This window comes from Drosophila melanogaster, chromosome 3R, assembly GCF_000001215.4.
Source record: "Drosophila melanogaster chromosome 3R".
NCBI lineage: Eukaryota > Metazoa > Arthropoda > Insecta > Diptera > Drosophilidae > Drosophila > Drosophila melanogaster.
In genome coordinates, this window is record NT_033777.3 from 27,785,503 (window position 1) to 27,808,045 (window position 22,543).

General features: G+C 46.3%; 1 protein-coding gene across 3 annotated transcripts in view, besides 1 other annotated feature; it reads right to left on the reverse strand.

Moving 5' to 3' along the window:
- The window catches only part of CG34353 (uncharacterized protein), a 137,878-nt gene that overhangs the window by 17,537 nt on the left and 97,798 nt on the right, over window positions 1-22,543 (reverse strand). For all 3 annotated transcript variants that reach the window (NM_001260413.1, NM_001300642.1, NM_001104479.2), the window contains exons 4-8: window positions 18,823-18,936; window positions 11,882-12,082; window positions 3,470-3,610; window positions 2,739-2,870; window positions 1,829-1,926 (exon numbers count right to left, since the gene is read on the reverse strand). In NM_001260413.1, the coding sequence (NP_001247342.1) occupies window positions 1,829-1,926; window positions 2,739-2,870; window positions 3,470-3,610; window positions 11,882-12,082; window positions 18,823-18,936 (686 nt within the window). The remainder of the gene's footprint in view (window positions 1-1,828; window positions 1,927-2,738; window positions 2,871-3,469; window positions 3,611-11,881; window positions 12,083-18,822; window positions 18,937-22,543) is intronic.
- Window positions 6,196-9,270: a mobile genetic element.

Genomic DNA, 22,543 nt, shown 5'->3' on the forward strand with positions numbered 1-22,543 from the left:
CACACACTTGAAATGTGTATATATGCAGTTGCAGGTGAAGCAGAGTCAAGTAGTTGGAGGCTCGTTAAAAAAAGCCCCAAAAACAACCGAAAGGGAAGCGTTAAATTGTATACACTTAGCCACAGGGATACAAAAATAAAAGAAAAGTTTAACATAAAAAATGGCGAAAGGGAAAAGCATTAAATGAATGAAGGGAAAATGACGAACTGCGGCCAAACGAGAAGCGAGAGGCAAGCAAATGTAAAAATTGCATGCGGAAATGCCATTCTCGAAGACTACTAAATGCCACGCCCACACCGCTTTTAACCGCCCACAGCTCCGTCAACTGGCGATGGCATGCACAATGCAAAGCAGGAGGCGTTGACGTCGCCGCTCGACTGCAGGGGGTTAAAACGAGGCATGGCGGCCAGCGAAGGGTTAAGGGTTCAGGGCGGGCTGAATGGTCAGGGGGCCAACGACTATAATGAAATGTGTCGGACAGAGCAAATAAAAAGCACCAGCTAGCTGGCAAATAAATAGTTACGCTGTTCGCTGGAAAGCAGTCAACTCTTTGCGGCCACAAAACGAGGGCCGAAAAAACAAAAAAATGGAAAGAAAATGTTAAAAATTAAATAGCATAAAAACTTAATGCGCTGTCGGAAAATTCGTGGAACGGGCACAGAGTCGCTGGCGGTCGGACTTACCACGAATCGGGCCAAAAATGGAACGAAACAAAGTGAAATGAAACGGGAGAGCTGTATAATTTTAAGGATTGACATTTGCGGTTGCAAGTCATTATTCGGGTTTCGTCTCTTACGTACGTTAGGGTGAGCCCGGGTACTTTTTGGTCCAAATTAAGGTCCTGCAAGGTCCTTAATAAGGGTTTATTGGGCAGGCAAAGGAATCTGCAATCTAGCCGGGTTTTAAGGGCAATGACTTGGTTTTTCGGGCTTATTACATCTGCATGATGGGAATGCCAGTGTAGCTTGACTATTTCATAAATAAATTAAAGTTAGTTAAAGGATTCATATTAATAATGATAGCAATGTTCTGGCTGACTTTTCGTAGCAAAGGATCACCCTACTATATCCCAATCCCTCCATTTTCGCCCAGCTCTTCTCGCCTGTGTGCGCGCCATGTCATTTTGGGTTTCTTTTCAGTTCTTTGGCATTTCTCTTGTGCTTTTTTGATGTTTTTTTTTTTTGTGTCGGTAGACCGCCGCTTCTCACTTCCGCTTTGGCAACTTCCGCAATTTTACTTTGAATTATAGCCGAGCGTATTAATTTAAATGTCGACAAAAGGCGCAGAGCACAAAAATAAACACCAGAGGATGAGAGAGTGAGAGCCGGGCTAAAAGTGAAGTCGAAATTACTGCAGACAAGCTCTGAATGTAGGAAAATGCATTCGGCAACAGGACGACAAGGACACGCTCAGCGGCTCTCGCTCGCACAGTGTCGCCATCTCGCTCGGACTTTTTGTGAGCGATGTTTGATTAAAATTATGCTCGGCGCCATTTCTTTGTCGTCCTTTTTATCTTCTCTTATCTGCACTTTGTGTTGCACTTCAATTTGCCGTTGTAGACTTTTAATTAATGCGTGGTGGCAGCAGTCATCTGCTTTCGACTTGCATTTTAACAATGGACTCTCCGAGACGGCTAAGTCTATGGAATATTCCCTATACATATGGGCATCGGAATCTGTCCGTCTGTCGCAGTATCTGTGTATCTATAGTCTCAGTGTATTTGTGTATCTGTAGCATACGCTGCGGGGGCGTATGGTTTGCTGTACGTGTTTCCAAGTGAGCTAGCGCGATAATGAAAATTTATGTATGAAATTTAATTAAAACATACCTCAGGCTGTGTTTCGCCGTGGACGATGCAGACCAGCGTGGCCTCGTGCCCTTCGCCGGAGAAGACCACAGGACGCTCCACGGAGATTTCCGGCGAAACTGCGGGCGCAAAATAACGAAGAGAATGTTAAGAAATTAGTTAATAACATGAACATTGTCCTGTCTCACGGAATGGCAGCGACTGGTAGCGAACGCGAAAAATCAATGACCCAATGGCGACCCCCCTAGACATTGGTATCAGTAAAGTGTAAATTGGGATGGGAGCCATGTAATTAGCACATGTAATGACCAGAGGGGGCAACAAGATCGGTAACGAACTCGCATCAAAATTATACGGACATATAAATTCTTAATAAATGTCAGAACGAGCGGGAGTCCCCGCCAGGCATTTCAATAATTGCCAGCCAGCCAACCAATAAATGTCGGTAAGTGTGTAAATGTAATAAGAGCAATCCCCATTTCAGTTGGGCATCGCTCAGCCCACAACCCACAACCCCTGACCACTGAATCGTGACCTCTGCCCTTCCATGACTCCATCATCTACGCGAATGCATGTGCCGCGAGAGCGTTAAAAGTCAATACCCGTTCGAAATCGAAATCAGATTTGACATAAATTGGACTGACAGGCGGACTCCGTGGCACGGTCGCGCACAGAAAAAATTAATTCGTTTCGCTGCCATTGTGTACCTACACTTGGAAAAAAAAAAACCAATTCGAATATCGAATGTATTTACTATGAGAAAAAGATCCTACCTACAGTAGTTTTTTTTTTACAAAATTGTTTCAAACTAAAAGAGATGTTTTTATTCCGTTTAACAAATGGATGTGTACACTGCTTGTTTCGAAAATATTTATATTGTTGATGGTTTTTTTTTTCAGTGTTTAAATATGGTTGTGGGTGGCATACTTACACAGGACATGGAGCACGACCTGGCTGGAAGCGGGCTGGCCCACGCGATTGTTGGCCGTGCATATGTAGACGCCGCCCTTGTGCCGATCCACATTCTCGATGGAGAGGACGTGCGAGTGGAGCTTCTCCTCGCCTGAAACGGAGAACCATGAAAACCGCATGAAAAATGCAACCCAATAAGGCCCGCTGCCACACGGACGGACATCCAAAGTACGCTTCTGGTTGTCCGTTAGTTCAGCTGTCCGCTTGTCCGCGAGTCCAATAGTACGATAGTCCGAGTGTCCGCAGCCCAAGAAATGACAGAGCCAATTACGAAGAATCAACGTGCGGCCAAGTGACAGTGATTTCCGGCAGAAGTCCTCCTTCACCACGGTCCGGCTCTGTTGTCCACCAAACAACGAAGAAACCACCAACAGAGCCACTCACACACACTGCGATTTTGCCGGCGGAGTGAGCATTATATTTAATAATAAAGGACGAGCAAAGCGGTCGCCGAAAGCGGGGCAGAAAATATAATTTCTTTGACTTTCCATTTTTATGGAAATTGTTTAAAGTTTCTTTTACGACTGTATTCATTTACGTTTTCGCCACCGCGTCGTCCTTTGTTGCTCTTTACGATTTTAATTTGCGTGGCCTTTGGTTGGTTTATTCTGGTTGCACGGTTGTTTGGCCGGGCATCCTTTTTTGGTTGGGCCACGGCACACTCGTCCTGGCACTTATGCGCAATCTTACCGTTGGGCAAAATATTATTCTTGCGGCTCCAAGTCACATTCGGCATTGGATTACCAGTGGCCGAGCACTCGATGCGCACCGACGAGCCCTTCTTGACTTGCAAATGTCCACCGGTGCTAATGTGATGAATCCTCGGCGGCACTGGAGGGAAAAAAGAATGAAAAGAGCACAGTGAGAGAGTAGAAAAACACATTAGAAATGGCCAGTGGTCCCAGTGTCCCCGCTGTCCACCCCAAAAATGTGTATGCAAAGTGGGGCTGGGCAAGGACATCACACAATTTGAATAAATAAATGCGCCCCGAATGCAAATTGAATGAGAGAAAACGGCATTTACGCGTCTCCAACTTTGGGCTTCGACTGGGAAAGTGCCCCTAGAAGTTCCCTTTTCTGTTTTTTTTTTTTTTATTTCATTCCTTGACCCCACTGGGGCATAGTTTGATTTAATTCGGGACCGGCGCTTATTTATATTTGTGGCCGCATTATTTTGCAGCTGTTAAAAATTATGTCTGCTGTGCGGCGACTAAATCAAGGACAACGGCAGCTGCCGCCTTCGATGGCTTCATTCCATTTTATGGACATGGGCCTACTAAATGGCCAGCAGTTCGCTTTTTTTTTTGTTTTACTTTACTTTTCAGTCTTGTTGTTTTTTCTTCAGCATGTTTCTTTGTTATGTTGAAGCTCTCGGGGATTTCGTTCATTTTGGCTAGGCCGACACACACACACACATTGCTGATATTTGCTTTTCCCCAGAAAATTCCACATTTAAGTGCGAGTATCAACAGCTCAATAAACCAAAAGGCGCACAGAGACACTTCAATACCTAAACATACATATATGTTATATATTGGATATATATTGGACTCAATATACATATCAAATTAGAGTCCATCTACAGACCCCAGGGGCGCCGACGAAAGGGGATTGCGCTGGGCAGTCCTGCATCACTGATTAGGACCCAATCAAATTATCACTGACTACGCCAGTGGACGCACAAACATGTGTTATTGATGCAATTCTTTTTGAAAGTACATACGATATGCAATATATCAAATAATATATTCTATTGCTCTGGCCAAAACAAATAAGCCCAGCAAGGATAGCAGAGCGCTCGCTCTCCAGGATATTTGCATTCGAAAGAAAATTACAATTGATCACTGAGGGGCACACAAATAGCTCATGGCTCATGGCTCTCAGCTGCAGTGAGAAAAAAAAATGCATTTTCCATTAAATAAGTTATATTGATTTGGGCTTAATGCTTGAAAGAATTCGAAGATGCAACCATTTTATAATGCTGTCCAAGGGTATGCTACAATATATTTTTAAACCTTACAGAACATTTTTAGTCACTTTTCCAAGTGTATCTCGTGTGCGGAGCGCTCTGTCCTCCTGCAGCCACAAAATATGCATTAGACTATAATAAATCATGAGCCTGGCAAAAGGCGCAGCGGGAATAAGGACTCGGATAACTCGCAATGAAGTTGCATGCGGTCGAGGACATACTCCTCCCATTTACGTGTATGTTTGGTATATTCTCAATATTCTCACGCTTTTGTACACTCGCATATTGAATTCAATAAATATGTCTCCCCACGCTTATAAAGGGCGCAAAGCTCTTTTAATACCCGATACTCGGAGTGAAATTGATTTTGGCTCTGCGACTGTGCGGCTTGTAATACGTGGATTGCGGCATGTAATGTCATGCAGATGACGACTACTTAATGGGTCTCAATCTTGCAGACTGTCAGCGACGATGGTTTTGCGCTGGTTTTGTGGCCAGCTGGCAAAAATTTTAATAAGCAGCTCTTTCAAAGCATCCGCCGCATTGGCCGCAATGGCAGGCGGAGCCGGAGGAGCACGAGTATCAGGAGGAGTGGGAGCAGCAATGCGGTGGTTGCGGCCAGTTTTGACAGAGTTTGTTTCATATTGATTTCGCAACAGCTACAGCTACGGCGGATGGTGGTGGTGGCTCAACTTTGGGTCCTGGTTTTGTGGCATGCAAAGTTGCTCATCCAACCACTCATTCCCTCACCCACTGAGCCACCCACTTGGCCAGCCAGCCAGCCAGCCAGCCAGCCAGCCAGCCAGCCAGCCAGCCATCCATCGCAACACACACTCATATACAGGCTTAAACTTTAAGTGCGCCGGTTTTGTGGGCGGCAAAACTTCGGAGCATGTCTGTTAAGTAATTTAAATCCATATTCTGTTGCATCCTGGAGATCCCAGCAATCCGGGCATTTAATTGGGGGCTCCCATTGCTCTGAATGCAGTGTCCTGTTGGTAATTTGTCTCAAGTAACCAAGGAACTTGTGTGCGTGCGTGCATTTGTTTATCGTCCTTGTGGCATATAATTATATGCCACACCTCTCCGCCTTTGCCAGCATCTTTTGTTATTGTACAAACATTGTTGTGCCGCCCATTGTACGGGGATCTATTGTCGGCCAGCTGGTCATAATTAAATGCGTCACCCCATACTCCTATTACCTCTAACCCACCTCCACCTCCACTCAAACTCAAACTACCCCCGCCGCATCCGTATCCACATCCTTTCTCTGCACCTGTCTCCGCCTGATGTGGCCACATCCGTCTCCCTGTCCGTGTCCGTATCCGTGTCCGAGAGCAGTTGTTTTGGCATATTGTGCATATAAATCACATTAGGCAGCCGAGCTTCATTTTCTATTCAAGGCCGCACACTCGCATTCACACACACACACACACACACACACACACGGGGTATCGCTTATGCGAAGTTAAAACACGTGCACTTGTACAGCTGCTACGCTCCGCCGAGCGACACCCCCGATCAGTTCGAGGAGTTTCTGGAGGCGCTCGTGGACCATGCGAGAGGGCGAAGCCCGAAGGTCATTGCCGGCGACTTTAATGCCTGGGCAGTGGAATGGGGCAGCAGGACATCCAACACCAGAGGCCGAGCTGTGATTGACGCCATGGGAATGCTGGACCTTATACTGCTGAACGACGGACGGAAGCCGACGTTTAACAACGATAGGGGTACGTCCTTTATTGACGTTACCTTTGTCAGCAGAGGGCTAGTAGACAACAATAACTGGATGGTCCATGACGTCATGACGCTGAGCGACCACGCCCTGATCTCCTTCAGTCTCTCCCCGGAGGACATGCCCAGGAGACGGCAGAGTAGAGCAGTCGGGAAAGCATGGGACACCAGGAAGATCGATGAGGCCATGCTGGCCTATCAGATCAATTCCCTGGAAATCCCAAGTGGGGACGCAGAGAGTATGGCGGCAGGTCTCATGAATATGCTGGGAAGAATCTGCGACGCAATCATGCCAAGGAAAAATAAGGCACAGCGCAAACCACCCGTTTACTGGTGGAGCGCCTCCCTAAGCCAACTACGGTCTGATTGCCTCAGGGCTAGGAGAATGGCGCAACGAGCCAGAGGCAGTACCCACCACGCGGAACTCTTGGAGGCTTTCAGAAGGAAACGTCTAGAGTTCAAGCACGGCATCGCGGCTGCCAAAGCGCGGTCGTTTAAGGAGCTGCAGGATGGCGTAGACAGCGATACCTGGGGCCTCGCCTACAAGCTTGTTACCAAAAAGCTAAGGAGGAGAGCGGCAACCCCATCCGACCCGGGGGTCCTGGCTAACATAGTAGGGGAGCTATTCCCAAAGCAGACCACACTATGGAGGCCAACAGAGGCAGCCCCTGCCCCAGATTTTCCGTGCGTCACAGAACTTGAAGTCGCCGAGGCAGCCAAGCGCATCAAACCCAACAAAGCCCCTGGACTAGATGGTATTCCTGGAGCTGTTATAAAAGCAGTGGCGCTGGGTAGACCTGAAATCTTCAGGGCCACCTTCCAGCAATGCCTTCTGGACGGAATCTTCCCAACAAGGTGGAAAAGCCAGAAGCTAGTCCTGTTGCCGAAAGGCAAGGGACCAGCACATGCTGCAAACAGCTACCGCCCTCTATGCCTACTGGATATAGTAGGAAAACTGTTCGAACGTATCCTGTATACCAGAATAGAGGCAATCACCGAGAGCATCAACGGCCTGGGAAGTCATCAATATGGCTTCCGGAAAGGTAAGAGCACTCTGGACGCTCTTTCGGCCGTTTGTAACATCGCCAAGACCGCTATTTCTGGTGATAGATGGTTAGGGGGCAGGAAGGAATACTGCGCAATTGTGACTCTGGACGTAAGGAACGCTTTCAACACCGCCAGATGGCCCGTAATCCTCGCGGCCATGTACCGTATGGGGATCCCGGAGTACCTAAGGATAGTCGTTGGCAGCTACTTTAGGGACCGGGTCCTATGGTACGATACGGAAGATGGCCCAAAAAGATACCGAGTTTCGGCAGGTGTTCCCCAAGGATCGGTACTTGGACCAATCCTATGGAACATTATGTACGATGGGATCTTGGGCATCAACAGGCCCGTAGGAGTAGAGCTGCATTGTTTTGCTGACGATGTGGCAATCACAGCTGTCTCGAAAACAATCGCAGGGTTGGAAGACAAATGCAACTCTACGATCGGTGCTGCCATCCGCTGGCTCGAGAAAGCCGGGCTAGCAATAGCGGCTCACAAGACCGAAGCAGTCCTACTAAGCAGCAGGAAAAAGGTGGAGAACATGCTGGTCTCCGTCAAGGGTACACAGGTGACCTCTCAAGAGTCCCTAAAGTACCTGGGGGTAATGATAGATCGCAGACTATCGTTCAAGGACCACGCGAGCCACGCCAGCAAGAAGGCAGCAATCACAGCCTCTTCGTTGGCGAGGCTTATGCCCAACGTCGGAGGCCCAAGACACCCGGCCAGGAAACTGCTGGTGTCAGTAGCAAAGGCTTCGCTACTATACGCTGCACCAGTCTGGAGCAATGCCACTGGCAGGGTCTCATACCTGAAAGGAGCTCGTTCGGTGCTACGGTCAATGTCTCTGAGGCTCATTAGAGGTTTCAGGACCATATCCGAAGACGCGGCGCTAGCGCTGGCAGGCCTGCCGCCGATTGATCTGGAGATCAAGGCTCTCAGCCTAATGCGGAGTGGCGCTTCCAGGCAAGAGGCACACGAGTGGCTATTAGGTGAATGGCAGAGTAGATGGCAAACGTCGCGACGGGGGAGGTGGACTTATCAGCTCATCCCAGAGATGACGGTTTGGGCAGAGTGCCAACACAAATGCTTGGACTACCACCTAACCCAGTTCCTCACGGACCATGGCTGCTTCCGGGCCTATCTACTCCGGTTCCGTCACGTAGAGTCAGCCCAATGCTTGTTCTGCGTCGACGGTGAAGAAACAGCAGAACATGTGCTAATGCACTGCTCCAGGTTCACGGCGGAGAGAGAGCAGCTAAAGACGCTGTCAGGTTCCCCGTTCAGCCCTAGTGGCTTGTTCGCGGCTATGATGGCGAACAGGGGGGCTTGGGAGCGGGGACACAGCATTATCATTAATATGATGAAGCGTGTCCGATCAGACGAGATGGCCAACAGAGTGGATGTCTAAGCCCAAACTGGTGTCCTGGGTGACGGCGGGCGAAGAATTCATCCTCAGCGTCCCCGGCTCGTCGTAAAAGGCGACTAAAGGGTGGAAGGAGGAGCCCCCATGGACTACACTGAAGGAAGGGAGTGCGACCTGGCCTCACATCCTGCTCACCGAAGTCATACCTTGACTGGCAGTCCCGGTGAGCGAGCAAGGACTGTAGAGCACGCGGAGGTTTTTGTTTTAGTACGTAGGCATAATTCCAATAGGGCTTATGAATCGTGCATGCCACCTACGGACGGTAGGTGGTATCTTTAGAAGATTTTAATTTTCCTACCGTAAGTCAAATAATAAAAAAAACACACACACACACACACACTTGTGTGCAATAATTATGGTTTCCGGTTCAATGATTTCATTGTTATCGATACTATAAGTGGAATGCTTGACTTGGACTTTTGCGGTCCACAAAGACCGTGTAATTACACAGCTAATTGCCAGCTGTTGTGGCATTTAAACTAGTCGCAATCCGATTTTGGCCGTTGGCCAGCCAATTTTTAAAGTCACGCGCGAAATGCATTTAAAAATCACACCGATTCGGCCGTGATAAAAATGTGTAAATTGCTGCCATGGCCGACCGCACAGCTACCGCATAACATAATGTTTTGCGGTTGGATTTGGTCCAGCCATCCATTCAATCCGCCGCCTGATCTGGCCATAACCCAAAACCAAAAGCCCAAAACCCAAACCAGACCAAACCGAACCGAACCGAAGTGAACCAAACCGGCGACAGCCTGCCACCGGCTAATGGATGGATTGTGGATGGGCCATGTCGAGGCCTAATTGGTTTTATTAAACGTCACATGAATAATGCCCGCTGCAGCTGCAGCCCGGTTAAAATGCTTTCAAGTCCTTGACACAGTTGCCGTTCCTGTGGATCTCCACCCCATTTGTTGACTGCTGGCCAACAGAGATAGTAACCTTGGCGGACACATCAAATATTAAAGCCTTCACATTGGTTAGATACAGCTCACCTCTAGAGTGCCAGAAGTTTTCTCGGGCCAGGAGTGGGACTGCAATTATTGCGGGGTCACCCAGATATTAATGCCCGTGCCATATTAAAAGATTTGTCAACGGCCAAACTTTTCGGCCATTGTTTTTGGCCCTTGCTGGAGGGCCCTTTGCTCGCCCAAAGAAGTCCCAGAAATCCCAGCTATGCCGGCTATCCGGTGCTGGTCCATTTTTTGGCCATCGCCGGTCTAATGTCTTTGTAAGTGCCACGACGGCCACGGTGGCGGAAACTTTGGCAGCGGCGAACATTATTTTTTCATCTTTAGTGTTAGCCAAACTGAAAGTAATTTACGCTCGTAAAAACTGCCAAGCCGAGATGCCAAAGAGTGGCAAACTTTATGAAATTTATATACGAACAAGCCGGGCCCGCATGTTGGGTATTTGGGAATCTGAATCTGGAGAATCCCAGACATTGCCGGGCTTGACGGTGCCGAATTGGGGAGGGTGTCCATGTCCATTGCTGGCCGTGTCTGCTGCTGAGCCTATAAAAACTTCGACAGCGCATTATTTTGCCTGTTTTCTCCTTTGACAATAATGGAGATTGGTCGATGGGGGGGCAGAAACAGAATGGTATGGTATGGTATGGTAGCGAATGGCTAAAAACGGGGCGAGAAATTTACGTGCGCCTGTGAAAGTTCAATAAACGAAATATTTCTGGCCATGATCATTATTTGGCAAACGGAGCGCATAATAAACACATAAAATAAACAAAACTTTTCAATAATCGACTTTTTTCCCTCACTCTCGCACTTCTGCGTTTTTCCGTTTAATGTTTGCCTGCGGCGCTGGCCGGGAAAAAAAAAAGATGGAATCGGGAGAAGTGGGTAAGCAGGCGCAGGACCACAAGGAGCAGGACCAAGTTTCAATGACAGATGAAAAAAGTTGTCGCCGCTAAAATAAATACGCATTTTTATAGGCCTTTGTTCGGTGCGAGTAATGCCTTAGCAGAAATCCATACAGACGCGCATTTTAAAGCGCCTTAAAGTCGGCAATAAAACTATTTTTCAATCGTTTGAACTCGACGGCAGACAGAGAGGGAGATGGGGCGAAAGGGAGACAGCGACACTTTGGAGATTTGGGGAAATGTATCGCAATTTGCATGCACCGCACACACACATCGAGGATTTTCGTGGAGCAGTTAAAAGGCAAGTGTTGGCCAGACACACACAGACAATCGTATGCAAATAAAGGGCAACATTGTAATTGGAGGAAATATATGTAAATTATTCATCATTGCAGATTAGAAGACCAGTCGAAGACGCATGCCAAAGTAAAGGAAGGAGGAAAAAGCGAGGAAAAGGATACCCAGGATACCCAGAATACCAAGGAGCCAGAGACAAAGCTGGAGTCGCACGCTTGTTAGCCACATCGGGTTCGGTCTCCGGCAGGAAGTAGTTGAGCAGGACCCGGAGCCAAAGGAGCAGCAATTTGCATCCGTTCGCTTTCTCTCTCTCTCTCTCTCTCTTTGCGTCTGAATTTCAGGCAGCCACTACTCCGGTGGGATGAGCAGGGATGCCGGGGCAAATGGCAGATTAGTTTTGATTTTTTCAACGCCCAAATTTCCACTCTCTATTGAATCTTTTGCCCGTAAAGCCGCCAAATTGCAGCCGAACCTACTTTGCATATTTGAGTGGCCCGGACGCATAAAGCACTAAGCACTAGGCACTAAGGATGTAAGGATATGTTAATTTGACCAGCACACAACAGTGTAGACTCGAAATGATGGAGCCTAACAATGGGGCCCCAGTGATTTGAGCCCGGCCGCATAAATTTCGCCCATAAAATTCCCATGGAACGTCAATCTGGATTGGGGGTGATTGGGATTGTGAACTTTGCATAACAATGCAAACGCCGAAAGTGGCGAAAAGTCGTTGGCAAATTTGTGAGCCGGCCTACTTACCGAGTATCTCGACCGTGTGGGTGATTTCACGTGGATCCATAGTGGCAATCTGGCAGATATAATCGCCGGCATCCGTGGGCAGGGCGTCGCGTATCTGCAGATTGAATCCATTGACCAAACGCACTCGGGGATCAGGCGTAACTTTCACGGATCCGGCGGTTAATATGGCTATTCCGCGCTTCCAGGCCACAACGTACGTGTCTGCAACAAGAGCAATAAGAGCGGATTGAATTTGAGAATCACTGCTGGAATTATGGCATTATAATTGATAAATTATGTTCGAGAGTTATTGAAACGAATGGCGGATTCGAGTGCTTGCATTGCAGTGGCAGCGCAAATTGAAAAGTCAAAATTCAAATGACTCAATTACGAGCCGCTTCAAAGGATCTAAAAAGGCTAGAAATTCAATTTGGCATGGACTCGCAAACACACACACACACTCATCTACACTCACATGCACACTCAGCCAGAGGCGGATCCAGAGTGGAATATAAACCGCAGACAGGCGGCATGAACAACACTGGATGAGAGTCAGACAGGCACTCAGTAACACCCACTTGATATCCGCTAATGTGCGGCATTTGCAATCATATGCCAGAATGAGAGGCAGTCAGACACTCGGATGCTTTCAACAGCAGTAGCTGTGGCAGGACCAGCAGGAGGAGGAGGAGCAGAACCTGGCTGCCATGATGCCAGCGGAAGGATGCCAGCCATCCAGCTAGATGAGAGCCAGGGTGGACCTTTAGCTTCAGGCTTGTCTATCTCATTAAATGCAAAGCATCATATACATATTTATAATTCCAAATATACTCAATACTGCTTAAGCGAACCAAACTCATTCAGAAAATAACTGGCATTTAATAAAATCCTCTTCTTACCTTAATAATGATATTCTGTGTAATGTTCATTTATATAATTTTTCATAAAAAGTTAAAAAGGATATCTAGTGACAATTATGGTCCACCCTAGCGCATACTAATACACTCATAGGCACGCTCAAACACTCATTCACGTACGACAGTCCAATGGCAATGGCGCATTCATCGAACTCATTAATTGTGATTCCTTTTTCAATTTATGTGAGTTGCTCGATGTAAATTTCCGAGCGCGTGCAAAGCATAGATGATCGACAAGGGGGGGGGGGGAGGATATGGAAAGGATATTGGGAGCGGAGGAGGATGCAGAGTTGGGGCAGCAGAACTGAAGTATTGAAATGTGTATTGAAGCTACCGGATTTGCTACTAATGATGTATGACTTCCGTGTTTCGGCGCCGATGAGCGGCGTTCATTAAAAATTAAAACAATTTTGCCCGCCATCGACGAATAAGTGAGCTTTTCCACTGCCAAAAAGATCCGGGGTACGGGAAAATGACTAACAGCTGCGGGCAAAATTGTGGGACTGATTCAAAAGGATTTTACAACTGCTTAAGGGATTAGAGACATTTTTTCAGCTACTTTTGTTACTGAGCTACACTTTGAAAGTGTTCCATTTTGCGAAAAAAAGTTAATCAATAATATGAAATATTAATGTCTTAATGAAGAAATAATTTCAAAAGCTTTATACAATGTCCGTCTATATACAACCTAAAGCTGCCAACGAGTTTTTCATAATTTGTTTAAGCACTTTCCCCAAACACAAGGCATTAGCATATTTAAGCATAATCTTTTAATAATATTTTGGCCACAGCTGTAGGTAGGCGAATCCTTTCTTCCTCAAATTGATTTCACCTCGTACGCATACAAACACAAGCACACAACACACCAGTGGATGTAAGTGAGTAAGTGAGTGAATGCAGCAGGACCTCGGTTGCAAGTTGGCTGGGCCGTAATAAATGCTTATGAAGTCATTTACATGCGCATTCAAAAAGCGTATTTATTTGCAATGAGTTCAACAACATCAACAAGCCAAGGCACACGGTCTCCGTACCATGAAAAGTTGAAAGGAGGTGCAGGCAGTGCAGGCGCAGTGCACTGCAAAAACAAATAAATAAACGAGCACCACCTGCTGTCGTTAGCGTGCTCTAAAAGGAGTCGAAGGTGGAGTTGTGGTTGCAGGATGTGGCAGGGAAGATGGGTCGGGATATGTAGATGGTGTCCCTGCCGCAGAGCACGGAAAGTATAATTCTTTAGGCTTCCCGGCTGGCGACGGCAATGGTGATGGCGTTGTCGATGGCTAGGTGCTAGGGCATTGGTTTGTGGGTATGGTTCGTATCCTCCATGCATAGATCCTGCTTAGGATTGGGGTGGCATGGGCGTGCTGCAACATGTACGTGCTGGCAAAGTGCAGTCATATCATATTAGCCGCTTGATTGAGTTATGAATGAAGCAACGTCAGTTGTAGTTGGTACATTGCCAAGTCGATTTTTGCGCAAGAACTTGCAAATTGGGAGAAGCCTTCGCATTACAGCCCCACTCGGGCTGTCAATTATTTCGTTTCCCAGAAGGAATTGCCAGCCACACAATTGGTTAATTTCAACGATGTCGGACTAATTGACTGCGTTTGTTCTAAAGCTGTCAGCATATTTCAATTGCAAGTTCTTAAAATGTTTCGTTTTCGTAAATTCGTAAATAGACCAGAAAATTGCATTGTGCTTGCCAATAACAATTACACATTTTTTTTTTAAGAGGAGTAATGTAACGATCAAGGACAAAACTAATAGCATTAAAAGATGGAACATATATTTTTATAGGCCTTGCTGGCATGTTGCTGCATAAATCAATTTGGCAGCACTGGTTTGTGGGGTGGCAAAATAATAATTATTCTGCATTCGCCGTTCGGCAGACTCTAAACTAAGATTGCTCAGGACTCAGGATCCTAGTCCGTTGAAAGGGCACACATAAATCAGGAGCCTCGTTCGTGTGCGCCTTGTTCTGCTGCCTGGCTGCAACTAAATAAATTGTTAACTAAAATAACAACAATCTAACGAAAACAAGCAAAACACGAAACGCCTCAATTTCCGGTTTAAGTGTTCTAAACTAAATAGAAAGGCACACAGAAATGGAAGGGGCAGTTGGGGGTTGGCATTACGACAACAATACATGCAAACAATTGCGCCGTTACGCGAGCGGCAAGTCCTGGATTCAGGATCAGGCAGCAAGTTCCAGCATAGGAACTGGAACAGGAGCAGGAGCAGGAGCAAGCGGATGAGGATGAACGAGTTGGATGGCGTGGGGCGGAAACTCGGTAAAAGCATTTCGGTTTTTGTACGTCCTGCTCATCCTCACTGGGCTCACATAAACATGGCCAGCTCCTCCTGGACAAATGGCCGACCGCACACGTCCTGCTGCAGAGCGGCATAGCGGCTGGTTCATTGTTTACAGCCGAAAGCCAACTTTTAGTTTTCCACACTTCACCCAGTGACAGAGATACTACACACACATCTATATGCATAGCTATAGAGCTATATGCACATAAATACAGGCACAGGCACACAAAAAACAAAAACATACATGACCAATTCAAATATGGCCAATGCTCGCATTGTTGCAGCAGCGCCTTTTGTCTGTTTGCTCTGGGCATACTGTGCGTATGCGCAATATGCCAGCCATCGTCCGCCTTGAGCTCGATTTTCTCACAGTGTGTGTGTGAAATAGCAGCGGGCAGAGCAGGGGAAACAACGGACCAAAGGCCGACCAACGGACATGTTGTTTGTCTGAGCGCAATTTATTGCATGTCGGAAAGGCCAATATTATAAGATGATGACCCCCGAAGATAAACGATGTTGCGGCTTAGCCGCCGCAGGCAAACTAGAGCGAATGGGGCAGACTTATCTGCAACTTCTTGCGAAACTTTGTGCCAGTATGTTTGCCCCAAGTGTGTGCAAGTATGTGAGTGTGAGTGTGTTAAGTGTGGTGTCCGTGTGCGTGTGCACGGAAAAAGCGAAATTAGAACTGTAAATGGCATTAATATTGAAACTTTGTTGCCTCCACAACCATATATACACTATACAGTATACACGATGCCAAGTCGAGTGGTCCGTTCTGCTGTTTGCACAACTTCAACTTTTGCGGTACGATTCCATTTCCGTTTTGCTGGGGTAATAGTTTCGAGCGCCGACGCTCCATCAAAGCGTAATGAGCGTTTGTATGGCCGCAATGACGGGGTTTTTGTGTTTTGAATTTTATTGCATTCGAGTTTACAGTCACAGTCCGTTACAGCCAGTTACAGCCAGTTACCAGTTACCAGTTGGCATTCGGCATTCGGCATTTAGCCATGTGGCCAGTTGTTAAATGTTTTTGCCCTCTGTTTGCTTAGTCCTTGTTGCTGTTTTTAAGCGAAACCGCAATGAAAAATTCACACGACACTGGCTTTGCATGCAGACAAACTCAACTGAGCAGCGTATAAAATGGACAAAGCAATTAATTAGCCGATTTGGAAAAGCCTAAAAATTGCAACTGCCAAAACTATGGCTTCTTGATGCTGAGTTTGGCATTTTAAAATTAAATCGGATTTTCCATCTCCGGCATATTGTATATTTAGAAAGTTTTTGGCAATTTTGCCAGTTTACAAGAATAAATTATATAATAATATTTACTTGTCTCAAAAGGCACAGGATTAACATGCAAATTTGGCTAAGCAAACTCACACAAAAGGAACATTCTGCCACCTGTATTTGTTTGCTTTCTTTGCCAGGATAATAAAACATCCTGCTGCCCAGGATATTTAGGTGACTGAAAGAGATACTGTACACAGGCCTAAGCTATTCGTATATAATTACGCTTTGGCAGTATGAACTGTTTGCCACTTGTGATCAAAAAAGTCTTTGGATTTTCCGAAATTGATATTGTCGGGCTGGCATCATAAGTGCAAGTATTTTCACTCTAGAGGGTATCCTATTTTTGCCAGAGTGGCAAAGGCAAAAAACAGAAGCATAGCAATAGCAAAAGCAAACAGAGCAAAAGAAACAAGCAAGCCAGCTAGCAGACAATGAAATGAACAGACTTTGCGTGCCAGACATTAAAGAACAAATAAAAATTCAAATGAAATGATAATGATGAAATGTTTCACTGTTTACTCGCACTCAGACACGACTATCCATTCCCGGAGGGGGGGGGGAATGGGTAAGAGAAAGGGAAAGGAAACGGCGAATGGCCCACTCGAGCTGAAGGATTACTCTTGCGGGGTGCAAGGATCCGTAATAAGTGTTTAAAGGCATTTTCATATTATATGGAAATGCTCACACGCGCCCTTTGTCTCTGTTTGAGTGTATGTATGTGTGTGGAGTGTATGTATGAGTGTGAATGTGATTTTCTTTCTCTCAAATTGTACGAGTACGCATCGCATCGCATAAAACGAAATGAAAATGCGCATAAATTGTACAAAGTGCCGGGTGAGAGTCTCGGCGGTTTAGTGCGGTTTTAAAAATTCTATCAATTATTTTTTTTTCTTTACACTTTATGTTCGCGGCCATAAAAAGGGATGTGTTCCGGCTCACCTGCACCCGCAATCAGGCTAAATCGCCGGATACTCGTTGCCAATCATATTTCAGAGGACCTGACCCCATAAAGTATGCCATATTAAAAACAAGAAATCGCGAGGCGGCTTCGCTCTTAATTATTCCGTTTAAGGGCGCAAGTAAGCCGCGAGCTGAGCAATGGCTGTAATGAAATTGTCGTATGGGCACTTTATTAGCATAATGCCGCATTAGCCATGGGGACAAAGCCAGCGGGGCAAAAGTGCAGAGTAAACCAAACCATGCCAAACGCCCAGGCAATTTATTTTTCCCCTCCAACCCTGCGTGTCCTGCCCGTTTATGTATTTACTTTCTTGTACTTTATTCTGGTATTTTCTATTCTCAGCCATGCTTTTTTATTATTAGTACCCAAATGCCCGCAGCTATAATTTTGTTGCAGAAATTGTCTGAGTATCGCATCGCCTGCGTTGCCAGCTCCACCTCCAGCTCAAGCTTCATCTTCGTCCTCGGCCCGGCCTTGGTAGCTATGTCCCAGCGTCCTGGTCGAAGTTGCAGAGTTCGTCCTTGTCGGAGGCAATCAAGTGCAAGAGAAACGCAAATGAAATTCTTTGTTCTGTATTCGTTTTCTTATAAACGGATACCAACCACCGCAGACGTCTCAAGCTCATATGCATCTACATAAGGGGATACATCCTACACGTCCTGTACACTTGGAAAATGGATTACAGCTACTATGTACTAAGAATATCAATATTGCAATAAGTATAGTAGTTTAAGTAACACTTTGCCAAATTAAACCCATTCCTAGTAAATTTATATTAGCTAAAAGTCAAGGAATTCCGAAAATTATATGAATTTCTTTTCATTTCAGATACTTTCTCAGTGTACGAATAAAATGTATTCCAAGTGTTTGGGTCCGAGTTTTTATGTTGCGTTTTGTCCCCGACGAGTGGCACAAGTTTCGACCATCTTGCCCAGCTTTATTTCAGCCACCCACAGCTTTTTCATTCGAATTGCCTGCTCCTCGCTGTTGCTGTTGCTTATGCTAAATCCCTGTTATGTACAAATAATCTCGCACACACGACCGCATTTAAATTGAAAAACGTACATGGACCGACCACGGCTCAAATGCCAAGACTTGAGTGAAACGCAAGCAAGGAAGCACGGAAGGATGGACGGATGGATGGAAGGCCAGGAAGGATACCACAGCAAAAACGCCGTAACCACTACACATGTCTTGGATGGACATCTGGCCGTCCGTTTCGACCGCTGCTCCTGTTTTTCTGCGGTCGAAGTGCCCCGGCAGCAGGATGATATTTAGTCCTGTTGGGGGGATTAATGCATAGTTGTGGCCATCGCATAATGTCGGCTTAATTATTTGTATGGCAGAGCCTTCGACAGCAGCATTTAAATGCAAACTGCGTGTGTGAATCAGCTCGTGTCGGTATGCCTGATGGAAAATGCTCGGAAAATGTGTGGAAAAGGGGGGGGGTGGTGTTTGGACTACTGTATATATACTGTACTCACCCGTGTTGGCAACTTCGCAGGGCAGCACTATTGTCTCGCCGGTGATGAATTTGAATGTCTCCGAACGTGATATGAACATGGGCTCGTTCTTGGTCATCATGCTCTGGGCAGACACTGGAAATGGAAGAGATGGGGGTAGGAGATACTATTTTAATATGAAATGCTTTTTGGTATTTTCGTACGCAATATAAGTAAATTACTCAAAATATTATTACTCGGCCTGACCGACGTGTGTGTACACACACGAACACATCGACGATGTCATCTAGATCAACACAACATCTTGTGGATGGTCAGATGTGTGGCTAATTGGTTTAGTGCATTTAAGAATATTTGTCAGATGTCGGAAAGTTCATAAAGTGCATTTTATTATGCCCATCCAATGAAACTTGTCAAATTTACACACATCAGAAGTTGCCAGGGGATGGGCGAATAATTTAATGCACTTGCTGTTGATTTGCTAATCAATTTTATATGTCAATCTCGGCGTTTATGTGAGCGGAGTGTGGGAGCTTTGTGGGTTAAGTTTTTGTATCTTGTAGCTTTGCAGCTTGTCTGTGCGAGTGTAAAGTGTTAAAATGCACTTAAATATTAAAGCCCACTTTCTGGGCCTAAGCCCCAAGTGAGCCCTGAATTAATTCAATTGCCAACACCCACCGGCACGCACAGATACCGATGCATCGTGCATTTGCGTATTAGGTAATTCGTGTCTTGCATAATTTGTTCAGGCCCACGGTGACCACATCAAAGGACCTGCTGCATGCCTGGGCATTAGGGTATTTATTTGGTTTTGTAATTAAACAATGATTATTGCATAAATAGCCAGACATTGCGGCCAGCCCCAATTAAACTCAATTAAATGCCGCACACACACACATAAATTATCCAACTTCCAACTTTTCGGGTCACAGTGGGTCACAGAGGGAGTGGAGTGAAGGAAATCGCCCCGAAAAGCGGATACGCTCATATCCGGTTACAAGGTAATCGATTACTTTTAGTGTGACAGGACAGAACGCGGATACAGATACGACTATGCTGGCCGCACTTCCGAGTCGCACGCAAAAGCGGAGTGCCATCAAGGATCGTCGAGAGTCGGGCAAATCGGGAGTGGAAAGTGCTGGGCAAAAAACGAAAAAAAAAAACAAGAAAAACTGTGCGTCAGCTACAAAGCGCCGGCGACGAGGAAAACGACGATGCCAAAAGGCGATGGCAAACAATTTAATACGTTTAAGCGAATGTGTCAACAGGGCAAGCTGCCTTGAGCCTTAGGGCTCTGAGCGATGAACAATGAATTGCGGGGATGGTGGTCCTGCGGCGGGTCCTGCGAGTGCGGATGCGAAGGACCGAAGAGCGAAGACCAAGCACTTTTGACACCATGACAAGGCCTGACGTGGCCAGCCAAGGTCCTGGAATTGAATTGATTCGATTACGCTGCGGGCACAATAATGAAGTGTCAAATGTTGTATTTATCTGCTGCGGAAACATTCGGGCAGGAAGCACAGGCCAGGACTCTAGGCAGGACTTTGACTTTGGCGATAAAGTAGGAAAGCAAAGCCAAAAGTCAGCAGCACGCACTTGCGAAAAAGTGGAGCCTGTCAGGCGACAGGACTTGGCACGACCCTCGATGCCATGTTGCTGGCACTTTATTTGATTCCTCTGCTGCTTTTTCTGCTCAGGACTCCGCAAGACTCTGCTTTTTTTTTTCTATTCCTATTTTTTGACCTGCCTATTTGGTGTTTTGTTTTCTCGCTTCTTTCTTTGTGCCGTTCTGGCCTGGTAAATATAATTTCTTTTGTATCCCGGCTAGTCAGTTGTCTGTTTTGAGCCCGGCTCGTTGCTTGTGACAATATTTTCGCAAGCCGGATAAAGGCGTTGGCAGCACGTGCCTGTGCTCCTGTCAATCGAGTCCTTGATGCGGATAATAACGAAATAATGTCAAAGGAGGCAAGTTGCTCCGCCGTGGAATTCGAGGCAAGGGTTTCCTGCGCTGCTGTTGTTGTCTTGGGATTTGCCATTCGAGTGCTAATAAACCAAATGACTTTGTGCCACTTGGGCACTGATCCGCGTCCCCGGCAAATTCAGAGGGGAGCTAAGATGAAAAAGAAAATAGATGAAAGAATATTTTGTTCGAGCAAAAGTCGAGCCTCAGTCATTTGCACTCACACGTGCCGCAGGAATATTTCCTGCATATTTATTTGATTTCAATTTTATCCTCCGCTCCCCAGAGGTGAATGTGCACTCATTGAACCATAGTCGAAGTTCGTTTTGAATTGGGAGTCCTCTATTTGTGTCTGGTCAGTTCGGTCGCCTGTTTGCCATGTCTGTGTCTACAATTCAATTTCAATTTTCCAATTTTAGTGGCCGTTCTAGGTCGCCCCGGGCCCTGCTTTCCGCTTTCCGCCTTCCGCTTACCGCTTCATGGGCAGGATTTTTTGTTTTTGCGGTTTGATATTCAAAGTTTTTCCATTAAAGTTATTCGCAGAGAATAAGAAAAGTTTCCTCACATACAGTTGCAAATATTCAATTTGAGCAGAAAATTATCAAACTAGTTTTTATACTTCAACAGGCCACGCCCTACGTCCCATGCCCATCCCCTTCCAAACGGAAGCACCCATTTCGCCCGCTGACCTTCATCAAATACGCCCCGGCGCAGTGCCCCCCCCCCCCCCCTCTCCGAAAAGAACGAAAAATGTTACATTTTCGGTAGCACGCAAAGTGCATAAAATATAGAAAATGGCTGGGTGTTCCTGCTGTTCGCAGTTCCTGCAACATCTGCTGCAACTCTTGTAATTTCGAGGCTTGGGGACGCACCTGCTCTGGTGTTCTGCTGTTCTGCTCTTCTGGGCCGGAGATGCAAGTGCGACAAATGAAACGGCGCCAGCTTGCCGGCGCACTAGAGCAAACTGGGTAAATGGACAAACAGCGAAGCGAGTAGTTTGGATGTGAAACAAAAAAGATGAGAATGTAAAAACTGGAAATTCATTAAACGCTGCGTTGGGCGGAAAAAAACTTTAAGCCAACATTGTAAATCCCCCGATAGAGCGCTAAAAGAGCAGATCCTAACAGGTGCATTTCATGGCAGTTGGCAAAGGCAAACACGCAATATCTTTTGAGCGGCTACTTATGCCGAGTGGCCTTTATTTCAGCCAGCTAGCTGGCCAGAGACCTCTGCATAAATCTCCCACATTTCGGCCAGACAAAGTCCACCCATCACAGCTCTACCCCGGCACTATTAGAGCTCCATTGCCAGCACAAAGGGCAGCCAGCCAATGCAATCTGACGGGCGAGGCGATAGGGAATCCAACCGAATAAAACCGAACCGAGCTGCACTGCACTGCACTGCACTGAACTGAACTGGCAAATTTAGCACAAGGGAATCAAGGATTACCTCAGCAAACACACACAGAGTGGCACTGGTATTGATGCACTGCGAGAACGATAATCCCCAAGAAAATCTTTACGAGAAAAGTACTTCAACAGAATCTTTATCAGATATCTTTTGCTTTGTTTTGAGTATTAGTATTAGCTTGTGAGACACCCATCGATCTATATAATAAAAGTATACTTTCCTAATCTTCTTTTACATATTTTAATTGTTAATTTTTTTCGTCCTAATCGTGCACTTCCACATTTCTTCTCCTCCTGCATCAACACACAATTTTCGAACAGCTCTTGTGGGTCGTTTGTGAGGTGGAGACCACAAGCCCGAAAAGCATTGCCA